The 14,235-nt window shown below is 38.0% G+C and overlaps 1 protein-coding gene across 9 annotated transcripts in view; it reads left to right on the top strand.

The window, feature by feature from the left end:
- Nucleotides 1-14,235, top strand: part of lqf (epsin homolog lqf) — a 255,684-nt gene that overhangs the window by 51,231 nt on the left and 190,218 nt on the right. For 8 of the 9 annotated variants that reach the window (XM_068228319.1, XM_067149807.2, XM_067149808.2 and 5 more), the window contains one exon: nt 11,779-11,814. The exons of the other annotated variant lie outside the window; for it this stretch is intronic. In XM_068228319.1, coding sequence (XP_068084420.1) covers nt 11,779-11,814 — 36 coding nt within the window. The remainder of the gene's footprint in view (nt 1-11,778; nt 11,815-14,235) is intronic. 9 annotated transcript variants of the gene reach the window in all.

Raw genomic sequence — 14,235 nt, 5'->3', positions numbered from 1 at the left:
GCTGTAACCGAAGGACGATACACAGTTTAATATAGAAATTTTGAAGGGACATAAAAAGTTCCTCACTATAACAGAGTTCTCGTTATATGCCGTATTCGCTATAACGGACTTCTACTCTATTAGAAAATTAAAAACTGATATCTTTAAATAATTAATAACTAATATTTACTTAAAACCTTAAAAGTTTAGAATACTGAAAAGTTGCAACCTATTAATTTTTTTCTTTTTTTTTTCTTACAAGTTGCTTTATGTCGCACCGGCACAGATAGGTCTTATGGCGATGATGGGACAGGAAGGGGCTAGGAATGGGAAGGAAGCGACCGTGGCCTTAATCAAGGTACAGCCCCAGCATTTGCCTGGTGTGAAAATGGGAAACCACGGAAAACCATTTTCAGGGTTGCCAACAGTGGCGTTCGAACCCACTATCTCCCGAATACTGGATACTGGCTGCACTTAAGCAACTGCAGCTATCGAGCTCGGTATTAAATAAATTATAATTTCTTGGACCATAAAGAAAATTCATAGATCGATACTATTAAATAGATGATCATCTATCTTAAATTAATTCGTACTTGATAAAAAGAATACGGGCCTGTTACTAACTATAAATCTAGTTAAAAATTGAAATTTGTTGCAATAAATCCCCACGTCAATAATTAAGCAATGACAGGAACACGGATACAAGCACGAAAACAAAATGTGGCTCAAACAGCAAATAAAATTGCATGGATAAAGAAATCAAATTTAAATGACAACAAATAAATGACAGAAAATTTTCCCATCCAGGTAGAATTTCACAAGTGAAAAATAATATAAATATTCCACAATTAAAAACAGAACGGCGACACACACAACTTGAAGCCTGTAGCTACCCAAGCCAAGCCATAATTCATGTTACAAATACAGATCTTGGAAATACGAAAGAAGTTTGTTTGTCTCTGCCTACTCTACAATTGAACTGCAGCCAGTAGAGTTTCATATTGTGTAGAACTTCAGGCTAGTTTGTTCCAGAATGATGGTAAGATATGCTACATTAAACAGGGCTTTTCAGCTAAGTTGTTCACCTCAAATAACTTGTCAACTGTTCAGGTTATTGCCTTTCTGTTTTCACTTTCAGTAATGGTGCCAAGGGGCTCATAATCGGATTTTAGTACTTTTCCGTGGCGTTACTGTTCTCTGAGATGATGGTACTTCGTTTTTTAAAATGGAATTACACTGTTTTCTATGCATGGCCTTAAACCTACAGACAGTACAAATACAGCACACTGATTATTTTGAAAATTAGACAAGTACTTCTCGAGAAAATGTAATGTATTCTAACGCTTCTTTTGCTAGCTGGGGACTGCCCTGTTTGATTTGTGCTACATATGAAACACGAGCTAGCTGTTGAGATACAAATTTGCTTCACCTTCTTCTGACAGGTAAGTATTCTCTTTATTGTACTCATAAATACACTATGATAAAATGTATGATTTAACTTTAATATCACTGTAGGTAACAGGTAAAGGAAAAGCAAATATGCAGCGGATTTCCTTTCCTCTCCTACTTCCCTTAGTTAACCCTTGTTCTTCTCTGATCCCGACAGTGGTAGGTTTGCAAAGTCTAGGGAGTCTTTCATTTTCACGTCCTTCTTGGCCATTCTCTCTATTTTGTTCATTCTTCGAAGAATTGAACTACTACTATTTTCTCTTCTGATTAGTGTTAAGAAGAAGAGATTCCCCAGTTGTACTACTTCTTCAAATAATACTCAATTCCACTACCTCCATTACTTTAAACATTCAAACTAGGCCTTTCTTTCTTTTTATTTATTGTTTCTCCTTCTTTCTCTGACACTTTTCCCACAAATTCTTGGGGTTATGTTATAATCCGTGTCACACATGTCGATTTGGCCCAGTTTTATGGGCAGATGTCCTTCCTGACATCAATAATGTATTGTTTTCTTTTTTCCTAATGTTAGCACTAACTCACATGGGTTCTCTGTGACAATCGGTTAGGAAAGTGCTGGGAGCAAGGAGGCAGCGGTCATGCCCATTAAGTGAAAATGGTGTGAAAATAGTCAGCCATGGAGAAACGTCTTCAGGGCTACTGATGGTGGGGTTTGGAGCAACCATTTTCCAAATGTAAGCTAACAGCTAAGTGGCTCATGCAGCACAGATAGCTCGTTTGGTCTTGTGTGGTTTTTTTGCTAGTGGCTTTACGTTGCACAGACACAGATAGGTCTTATGGCGACAATTGGATAGGAAATGCCTAGGAATTGGAAGGAAGCGGCCATGGCCTTATTTAAGGTACAGCCCCAGCATTTGCCTGGTGTGAAAATGGGAAACCACGGTTATCTATCTTTAGGGCTGCCGACAGTGGGATTCGAACCCACTATCTCCCGGATGCAATCTCACAGCCACACGCCCCTAACCACACAGCCAACTCGCCCGGTCCTGTGTGGTTTAATGTCTTGCCAGGATAATAATGTTGTCTCATAGAACCTATAGCTTATCTGCTTTTCATTTACCTGTTATCTATGACTATATTACAGATGTTAAATCATACATTGTATCATATTGTATTTACGAGTTCATTAGAGAGAATACGTATATGTGAGGAAAAGGTGAAGCAGCTCTGTATGTCAACAGCTAGCTCATATTTTATATGTAGTGCAAATCGAACAGGGCAGTTCCCAGCTGGCAAATGAACCACATTTGAATTACATTACATTTTCTCAAGAAGTACTTGTCTAATTCTTCAAAATAATCATGGTGCTGAATTTGTAATGTTTGTAGGTTTAAAAATGACCCCAAAAGATGGCCTCCCTCCTGGCCACAAGGAGGACTGGGCTACATGGAAGGCACTCAACAGGCTAAGTAGGCTGAACCAAGCTGAATCTTCAGAAATGGAGGCTTTCAAGTGGCTCTTCCCTCTGTTATTGCAGGGAACTACAGACAGTTCATCACCTTTACCGGTGGCCTGTGTGTCCAACATCATGCACAATGGAAGATTTAATACTTGCCAATCCTCATACTGTTGACGTTGCCTGCTGCTGGACACAGAACATTTAATAGGATAAGGACTGCCTAGCGATCAAGACATTTTTTGAATGGTTCAGTTGACTTGTCTTGGTGTCATGGATTTGTAATGTTAGGTTTAGAATAATTTGACTACTGTATATTTTTATTATTATTTTACTGTACTGCATCTTAATTTATGTATTTTACCTCTTACTGTTCATCATCTCCATTTTACTTAACTGATTTGATACGAGCAAAGAAAGAAAGAGGCTGTGTGTAGAAAAACATTGTAATGTCATTTGAGAAAGTTGGTAGCATCATTTCAGAAGAAGTCAATGCATGAAAGAGTTCTGGAAGTCTAATTATGAGCCCCTTCCATTACTAAAAGTGAAAACAGAATGTAAATATCTTTAACTGTTCACAAGTTATTTGAGGTGGACAATTTAGCTGAATAACCCTGTATACGCTGGCTCCATAGTCACCTGTGAGAATAAACCATATACTGTAGATAGTGACTATCTGGCCATAGTGTGGGTGCTTATCTTTGAGCTTTAGGGAAGACTATGTGAAGTAAGACAGTTGAGACCATTTTCTTGATCATATGATTTGTGTTCTTTATCAGGAAGGAAAGTCAAATTATTCCCTTTTGATGAAATGAGAATTTCCACACGATAATTGCCTTGTTAGTTTAGTGATCATTCAAACCAACTTCATTCATTAGAAGAATGCTGGACTACTGTTGCATTGTCCTAGTCCGCCTGGCAGTTACGTTTGTTAAGGCGTCGAGTCTTAATGGTCTGACACTGTGGTTAACTGGTTTGAGTCCTGTCGATGGAAATAATTTTCACCATAAAAATGCTGTTGGCAGAGTAGGAGAGGAGGTGGTGCTATACAATTTTCCTTGGTGATATCATCGATGATAAAGTTGAAGTTCCTGATAATGACAGTGAATGGGGGAAATTGGAAGAGGATGCATCATTCAAGGATTACATAAATGTTGACACCAACCTCATCATTGCAGAAGCCATGGCTATCTCTGAGGTAGTTGAAGACGCCCTATGGGATCTGAACAAGGACTGTAACAGTGACACCGTAAGACCTATCTATGTCGATGCAACGTAAAGCAAATTATGTAACGATGATGATGTTGAAGAGCCGCAGCATACTTCAGTGGACTTTAATGATGCTGTCGATGCTTTATAGCCTATCAAACATTTTGTGACATGCCGTAACATTTCTGAGGAAATAATGTCCGAATTGTACCGGTTTGAGAACATAGTTCATGCCATGGCCGCAGCCAACAAAAATTCAAGCCAAGATAATTGATTACTGTAATTGTAACGTGAGTCTTTCATTTTATTTTTTCAATCTTGGTACATTTCATTTATTTTTGTATTGTTTCATTTTGCCATATATATTTTTTCAATGTAACTTCCTCTTCATATTTACATACTTCCATTTAAGTGTTTTTCACATTTATATGTTGCTTTTTTCTTCTAGTTCCCTTCAGTCCCCTGGATAACATATAAACAAAGTTTTACTGTATATTCCTTGTGTGTACTAAAATATAAGCATGTATTTTTATATACCTTTGGCGCTGGCTCCCTGTGTATCATTGATATCTGTATCATCTCTCACTTGTGAAGAGTTTGAAAGAGGAAGGAAAAATTTTCAATGAGTTACCAATTAATGAGAAATTACAATGTGAAGAAAATGTATGACTTTAAAAACCATTTAACTTCTCATTCTTAAAGTGGTTCCCCTCTTTTCCCTACTCCCCCTTTTAATAGTTTAAAGTGTTGCACCAGGAATGTCAGTCTCTGTAATGTATTTTTTCATGGTCGTAAACTTTCCTGTGTGAGTACTGCTTGAGTGGTTTTTCTTCTTTCTGTGAATGTTTCATCTAAAACTATTGGTGTGGTTGTTTTGTATTTACTTCTCATAATATTTCCACGGTTGCCTTTGACAAATTAGAAAATGTTTTTTGTATGTTATTCACCAAATACAGCAAACAGGTAGCTAAAGAAGAACCTTAATACCATATAGGCCTACTTTTTCCTTGTCAAGATTACTTGCAGAATTAAACTCCTCTAAAAACAAAAAAGTACTCTTAAAAGAAACTTGTTACTTGAATCATTGTACCATTTTGTTTCATGTCGACTATTTTCTAAATGTATTTCTTCAAAATTTGTAAACTATTGTGTCGTTCGGCAAACCTAAGATGTTATGTCAGATAATTAAATTAATTGTGATATATGTCCAAAGCAATTTGTTAAAAATTTTGACAGAAAGAGAGAGAGAGAGTTTTGGAACAAATTACAGAATCCATGGTTGAATTATGTTTGTAGTAATTATTTGCTGGAGAACACATTTGCTCTAGACAGAAATTTTGGAGTGAAAGGCTCGTTATTAATGGCCTAGTAAGTGGACAGGGATGCTTTTAATTGGGGGGAAATAGCATTATTCTACTTATGGCTATGAAAATTGAAAAAAAAACCTCTAATTGTTTGATTCACTTTCCATTTGGAAAAAGTATGCTTAAGAATACTTCTCTGTTGTGAGAAATCTCATTTGATTTTGATGCTGCTAATAAGATGATCTACCCTTGGTCATGTCCATTCAACCGCACCATATCGTTTTATGGTACGTTTGCCTTTTCTGAAGTCTTCACGTTCCTAGCGAACTCTTATATTTGTGAACTGTTACTCTTTCCCATCATGTGTTGTTACCACTATGTAATCTCCTTATTCCGGTAGATGGCATCTCATACGTTAGCATAGGTCAAAGCATTTCTTTTCTGCCACGTCTTGTTGGGTTATTCTTTCTGGTTGTTAGGGTGGGGAGTTTTGACTTGAGAAGATGGAAGGATTGGATTTCCAAGTCGCCTTTGTGGCATATAAAAGATATTTTAACAGATTCAAGATTTCTGTACACATCTTGGCCTTTCGAGAATGTTAATTGCGTATGTAATCGAGGTATTTATTTTTCTTTAATCTTCTCTTGGTTTTATTATTGCTTCGTTCTGTGCTCACCATTGTTGGGTTAGAAAGGCTTCCCTCATTACGTGTGTTTCTAATTTATTTGTGTGTTAACTTTGATTTTCCTTTACTTCACTATGTTTTGAGAACAGAACGCGACACGGATTCATGTGTGTATGAGATTGTTTGCTGTGTGCCGACCGAGACCTTTTACTCATGTCGCTTCATTAACATTCTGCTTGAGCTCATGTTGTATTATTTTATCGCGTGTTCTGTATAATTCATGTCCACTTCATAGACTTGGTATGAATACAAGCTAACAACGCGATTGGCCTGCTTCTGTGTGTTTTGGTGTTGGAGACACTCCGTCTCTTTAAAATGGACCACTTTCTGGTTCATATTATCTGAGCTTGAGAGCGGTTGTTTATTTTGTTATGTGCTGTGCGTTGACGTTCTTATACGTCCCTTTATTTCGGCGACCTAACCCCTTGGTCTCTGTGTGAGCGTGTGTGGTTCTGACGCGTGATTCGTGATACCTTTTGTGCCTAATTTATTGCTTGTTTCAAATTGCAGTCTTTGGCTTTCTTGACCTATTTTCTAGTTTAGTATGTTTTATTCTTTGTGGGTTGCCTTTCCATATGTTTTAGTTGTTTGGCGTGAAACCATGGTAACTTCCCCTTTTCTCTTTGCATTTATTTTTATGAGCTCGGTGCACCCTTCCCTCTTCTCCCGTTTTAAGCTCTTTTACTTAATGGTATTGTATTCTCGGGGGACGTGATTTTTTATTGTTGAGAGTTTTATGTCTTATCTGGGGAATTAAAAGGGAGAATGTTATGGTTAGGTGTTATTACTCCCTAAATTTATGACTGTTTAGACCCGATGTGCTACAAAGATATGTTTTGTACCCACCTGAATTCATATTCTTCAAATTCTTCATTTAATTAATATAGATGCCAAGTCCTTATACCAAACTTTTCGTCACGTCTTTTATGAAGGTAAGCATATGTGAAGGTGCTATAATCAATGAGTCTGGTGTATTTTGTTTATGTGCCACATATTATTAATACTACCTATTTGATTTTTGGCCCCCTTAGTTTACCTATGCAACCTTTTTTTTATTTTTTTATTTCCTCTCCATAATAAATTTAAGTTCTTGCCCTTATTACTGTTATATTTTTATTTCTTTGCGTCTCTTATTTGTTTGTTATCTGTAAGAGGCCCGGCTCCAGTTCCTGGCAGGTTTTTGCTAGTTTTGACCAAATCCACCGCACTGGATCTTCGTTGTGTTCCTAGTGTCAGTTCACCGTTCAACAGAAAATGATACAGTACTTGGAGTACAACAGTGCATATTTTTTCTATGCATACATTACAGCCATAAAGTTGGTCCTAGAATGTGAAGAAAAATTAACAGAAGCATAAATGCCATGATTGGTCTTGGTGCAATTTTTCCATTTAAAACGAACATTTACATATCTGTAATAGTATGAATTTCAGTACTCTCTGTTTTGTGACTAACTCTAGCATTTTTTAAAAAAAATTCTGGGAGAATTCATTTTAAAATATTTAGTATTTACCCACATAATTTCCCCCTTGCATAAATTTTCCACCTTTGATTTTGGCATGACAATTTGCATAATTTTCCTTGCCATGGTTGTGTAAAAGTTTTCAATCATCATAGTGTTCTTTGTTCATTTTTGGGGAAGGGGATGTGCAGCTGTGAAAACATGCATTGTTTCAGCAGCTGGTTATCAGTTTGAAGGCAGTGACTGAGAAGCGCAAGCAGCAACAATGCAGCAATGGTACCACTCAGCAAGCTTTGCATAGTATTGGTCTGTTACCGCATCGCTACTACACTTGTTGTAGTAATCAGGTGGGAGACACACACTTAGTCTGTAACATATACCGGTCCCTTTACATACATAAGTGAGTAGTGGTTAGTGATAGGTAAGAAAAACCGGAGTTACAACACACAATTTAAATTAACAGTGATCATGTTTGCAGAAAATAGCAGTAATTGTACTGCGCCATATGATGTTTGTGTAGATGTGTCACATGTACACTACTAGCATAAACAAAAAGAATGGTCAATGTGCCAAGAAGACAGCCGTATTACTTCTAGGATCAAAATTTGGGTAGTATCCAGCAATTGATAAAGAGGTATTAAAATTATGTAATTGGATTATGACTATTCAGTTTCACACAAAACTCCACAGTTATACAGGCGCTGCAGATCACGGAGGAAAGCTATATAGACATCTCATAGTTTAAAACAAGTCGAGGGTGACTGTAGATTCATGAAGAGGAACACCCTTTGTCTTCAAAGGAGGGTATCTCTTGCATGCAGTTACGGAAGGACCGTACTGAATAAGTTATGGATTTAAATCTGAATTCTTGATTCAAAATTAAATTTACATATTATTCCCCTTCGCCCAAATGGTGAAGTTGAAAAAGGTTTGAAATGCAGGAAAATTATGTGAGTACCGGTAAATATAGTAATAAAGATAGCAAACTCAAGTTGGTATGTTCTGAAGCAATAAAAATTGCTGTCAGATGCAAATGATTATTTGTATAGTAAAATTAAATGTAAAAGTATACTTTGTCGCAAGGCAACCTCTGCATGAGAGGAAGTATTTCATAAAATAAAATAAACTGCTTTTGTAATATTAATTTTAAAAAAAAGAGCAAGTCTTAAATATAGTCTCTTTAGCCCTCTGAGGAACTCTCTTGTCCCACACTATGTTCCGTACTTGATGGAAGAAGTTCGATCCTTTTTCCACCCTGTTCAACACCTTGTTCTTGGCACTTCCATCATTTGATATTGTACTCCCCAGATATTTGAAGGTTCAATCTTCTCTCCATCGAGGGTGAGCTTACAAGTTGTATTTGTCCTGTTAACTTTCATTACCACTGTTTTGCTCTTTTTTAAACCCATGTGGATCTTTTGCCCCTACTGGCACCATATTGTATGAACTTGCGTGTAATTGGAATGGCGGTAGTGTGGAATGTTGTGTGTGAGGAAAGGAAGATTAAGGACGTCACAAACACCCAGTCCCCAGGCCAGGGATATTAATCATTACAATTAAAAAACCCTGACCTGACTGGGAATCGAACCCGGGGCCACCGGGTAACAGGCGCACGCGTTGCCCCCTACACCGCGGGGCTGGGCTTTGTAGTATTAAGTCCTGTCTCTCTTCATATAACTTGATCTGACACTTTAGTGCTACAGTTTTGTTTTAAGCTTGGCAGGACACCGAAAGAAACACATGCGGTGCTGGTACGTGTTAATGAAGATTTGAAACTAGCCTTGTGTATGGCATCTGAGTCCAAACATACAAATTACAACCTGTGACAATAAATTCGGTGAGTGAAGTCAGAGCGGTCAATCCAGCAACACTGGCGAGACACAATGCTGCACCTGCGTAGCAGCGGGTTTTGACCACCTGCTCCCAACGTTGTTCAGTTGAGCATCATGTGTGTGCCGTGTAAGAACTGTTTGACACAGTGCGTGTTTAGTGCGTTTGTTCTGAACTGCGAACAGGAACATGAACGACCAAAAGATCAATGTACAGTTTTGTTTTAAGCTTGGCAGGACACCGAAAGAAACACATGCGATGCTGGTACATGTTTATGAAGATCAAGCACTGTCCTTGACGTGTGTGTACGAGTGGTTCGCCCGTTTTCGAGGAGGCCGGGAAAGTGTCTCTGACAACCCCCATAGCGGAAGACCGGCAACTGCCGTCAGTGATGAAAACATTGAGAAGGTGAAGACATTAATCATGAACAATCGGCAATTAACTGTGTGTATGATAGCGGGTGAACTGCAGATTAACCGTGAATCCGTGCGACAGATTGTTGCCCAGAAGTTAGGGAAGAGGAAAACGTGTTCTCGTCTTGTGCCACATCACGTGACTGACAATCAGAAGCAGACATGTTTAGAGGCTTCACAGGATTTTGTCGAAACAGTGGATGCGACACCAAATTTCTTGAACTGTTCTGTCACTGAGGATGAAACCTGGTGTCTCAGGTACAACCCTGAAACGAAACAGCAAAGCATGGAATGGCATTCTCCGGGATCCCCTTGTCAGAAAAAAATCAGAGCAGAAATGTCACGCGTCAAACTCACTTTGAACGGAAAGAGATTTGACGATATTCCTGACATCCAGCAAAATGTGACGCGGCTTTTGAACACCATCCCAAAGGAAGCCTTCTTGCAAAGTTTCCAGGACATGTATCACTGATCTCAGCAGTGCATAGTTATGGGAGGGGACTATTTCGAAGTACAGTAAGGTCACTGTCGTGCATTGTTCATCTATGTTGATAGTACAGGACTATTTGCCGAACTTTATTGTCACAGGTTGTATATTAATGTGAACAATACCAATGTAACAATTTTAATACCTATGTATTGAAAATATTTTTGTAGCATCCGCAGTATGCCCTTAAGTACTTCTATGCTTGCACTTCAATCTCACACCTTCCATCACGTCACTGACTTTGTATTCTCCCTACTAGCGTGGCAAGCGTCCTCCCCACTCCAGACCAGTAGCATCAATATTTCATTGAATCCAGAGTGTGGTGGATACTAATCTCCAGTTTTGCAAGCAGGTTAAGTTAATTTAGCTATTCATCATGCTTCAAAAAGAACCCTTATCAATACTAAATTCTTTGGAAAAATACAAAGCACTCTTCTATAGTAAATATAACTACAGATGGCAGTTGTTATTTATAGCCAGGCTAAATATCTAATACGGTTGAGCGTCAGCCTTCTGAACCCAACTTGGCAGGTTCAATCTTGCCTCAGTCCAGTGGTATTTGAAGATGCTGAAACACATCTGCCTTATGCCGGTAGATTTACTGGCACATAAAAGAACTCCTATGGGACAACATTCCAGCACTGCAGCTTCTCTGAAAACTGTAAAAAGTTAGTTCATGGGATGTAAAACCAATAGCATTATTATTGTTTTTTTAAGGGGTCGTGATATATTTATGGACATGAAGGTTTCCTAACACAAATTTGATGCAAGATGACGTCCTGTGTGGTCCCAGACTGGAAATCTTTTTATCCATTTATTTTAGGAAGCTGACGTAGGCAGAGGGTGCTGTAGACTGGGGACCCTTTCGAGGGACGGAACTTCCTAGCTTATATAATTTAAATTGGAAATGGTATTGAATTCAAGTGGTCCAATGAGGCTGTAAAAGCAGTGCTTCTATGAATATAGGTCCTGCCATTGAACTCCACTCACCTTCTCATGGTAGTTTGAGCCATTAAAAGAGCAAAAATTAATGATAAAGACTTCATGAGTGCCACTCGTCTAAGTAACTTGGGGCCTGTTTGATTATGTTCTAGCGACACTTGTCGAAGTAAGCCAGTAAGCTGATTTAAGGTGAAAAATATTTTTATGTGAGTGTAGTCATGAGGTAGACAAACCTAAAGACGCTACATGCAGTGTGCACTGTCCTGAATGATGACATGATGATTATGATGAGTGGATCACCTATTCATTTGCTCCATGATTTTCTTTGCCATGGACTTCATAGAGCAAATTAAAAGCTTTAGTGAGTTGTTAATAAATTGTCAAGGAATAAAGTAGCAGCACAGGTGAAGCAGACTATATCTTGAATGATCTGCTTTTTACACTACAGACTCATTAATACACTGTATTGTTGCTGTTCTAAACTTTTCTTCTGTTAGTGAAACTGTTTGCTGAAAAGTGGTATGAATAATTCCAGTGATGTAAATGACCTGTTTTTGCACTTTCTTCTCTAGGATTGCACTATTTAACGTTGGTTGTTGTTTGCAGGAGGCTATCTCACCCCCGAGCCCAAGCTTCCCCACTGTGAGTGTTGTTTCTCTCTTGCCTGCTATTTGCTACATCATTATTGTTCACTTCTGGCTCTTGGGAACCCTACTGATGTATTCTAGTTCTGTATGATGGTAGTTGGTTTCTCTCTGTTGTGGGTCATAAGTGTGATTTTTGTACTTGTCCTCTGGCCATACTATTAATCTTTATATTGCATTGTGGTAAACATTTTTGTAAAGGAATAAGTAACGTGTAAAGGACAAACTTTCAAGCCATTGCTTTTAATTTGGGAATATGTTATTGACAGAAGATTCCCTCTAATAAATCTTTTCTTGAGTAGAGTTATGGCTAACTAACTGACTAACCAACTAGCTAAAAATGAACATTCATGTTACATAACATAAAACTTCATTTTAAAACATGTCTTTTCATGACCTGCATCAAAATTATGACATGATGACAGAAGGTAATGATCTTCTTCAACTATGGCCTTCAGCATAATTGAAATTATTCATCAACAATGTAAAAAATTTGTAAGGAATAGTTTTTAAAATTTAAACACATGAATGATGATATAGTACAGGCCAGTCAGTTTGACATGTTGCATGTAATCTTTGGGAAACTTTATTTCTGATTATATTAGACAAGTTTGCAAAATTAACTGGTTCGATAGAAGGCAGTTTTGGTTTAGGAAAGGTTATTCTGCTGAAGCTCAACTTCTAGGATTCCAGCAAGATATAGCAGATATCTTATATTCAGGAGATCAAGTGGACTGTATCACAATCAACCTTTCTAAGGCATTTGATAGGGTAGATCATGGGAGACTACTGGCAAAAATTAGTGCAGTTGGACTAGGCAAAAGAGTGCCTGAATGGGTGGCTATTTGTAGAAAATAGAACTCAAGGAATTAGAGCAGGTGGAGCATTATCTGAAGTAGTGAATGAGGATGACCCAGAAATTGAGAGTGATATTGCAATGGCAGAAGTGGAAATGGATGTTAAACAAATGAAAACAGGAAAAGTGGTAGGGATGGATGAAAATATGTGTGGAAATAATAAGGGCAGCAGGACTTATTGGTCTACATTGGTTATATAGGCAGCTAAGGTGTAAATGGAGGAAAAAAGCAAATGCCTGATGATTGGTGTAAAGGTGTAATAATACCAGTATTTAAGAAAGATGACAGGAAGGTATGTGACAATTATTGAGAAGTTACACTGTTGTCACAAGTAGCCAAAATATTGGAGAGAATAATAGAATAGAGGATGAGAGGAATGGTGGAATAAAATTTAGAAGAAAAGCCGTATGGATTTTGACAGGGCAGGTCAGCAATAGACTCTATATTTACCATGAGATTACTAATGTAATAACAGTGGGAATATGGAAAAGATCTGGTGATGGCATTCCTTGATGTAGAAAGGTCATATGATAGTGTTAATAGAGAAAAGGTTTGGGAAACCCTGGAAGGAAAAGGATGTGGAAGGCAGTCAAGAGAACTAATGAAAGCAATGTTTAAGAATTGTTCCAGTTGTGTCCAGACTCCAGTGGGGAGAGCAGATTGGTTTAGAAACCAAACTGGACTAACACAGAGAAGTGTATTTTCTCCACTTATGTTTATAATGGTTATGGATGAAATTCTAAAGGAAACAGAGGGAAGATTTGGAGGGGATATGAAAATACTGTTGTTTGCTAATGACATATAGATCTGGGGAATGAACAATATAGAAGTGCTAATCCAGCTAGAAGCTTTAAATACTGTCGGCCGCCCTGAAAATGGTTTTCCGTGGTTTCCCATTTTCACACCAGGCAAATGCTGGGGCTGTACCTTAATTAAGGCTACGGCCGCTTCCTTCCCACTCCTAGCCATTTCCTGTCCCATCGTTGCCATAAGACCCATCTGTGTCGGTGCGACATAAAGCAACTAGCAAAAAAAAAAAAAGCTTTAAATGACAGTATTGAGAAAAATGGTTTGAAAATCGGTGTGGAGAAGAGGAAAACAGTGGTGATAAGAAAAAGATAAAGAGAAGGAAAAGGAATCATTACTATCATGGGACTAAACCTTGAGGTTGTTGAAATATTTGGGAAGTAAAATGATGCAAGATTGGATAAGATGATCACCAGAAGGGTACAAGTGGAAAATGTGTTCTACCAGAATGTAAGGAACCTAGTGTGGAACAGAAAAGTTCCTGTGAAATGTGAAGAGATAATGTACAAGATGTACTATACTCTTATATTAACGTATGCATCAAAGACTTGGACTTTGACAGCAAGAAATGGGAGTAAAATTCAGGCCAGTGAGATGAAGTTCCTGAAGAGTATGATAGGGAAGACAAGGAGAGACAGAGTAAGAAAATGTTGAGGTCAGAAAGGGATAGGGATAGGAAAACTGAGTGAAAGTATGAAGAATAAATCGAGATGGTTCGGACATGTTATGAGAATGGAGGAGGAAGGATACCAAAA

The sequence above is a fragment of the Anabrus simplex genome, chromosome 6 (genome assembly GCF_040414725.1).
Source record: "Anabrus simplex isolate iqAnaSimp1 chromosome 6, ASM4041472v1, whole genome shotgun sequence".
NCBI classification, from domain to species: Eukaryota; Metazoa; Arthropoda; class Insecta; order Orthoptera; family Tettigoniidae; genus Anabrus; species Anabrus simplex.
The sequence above is the reverse complement of the archived record's forward strand: the minus strand, read 5'-3'. Positions and strand labels throughout refer to the sequence as shown.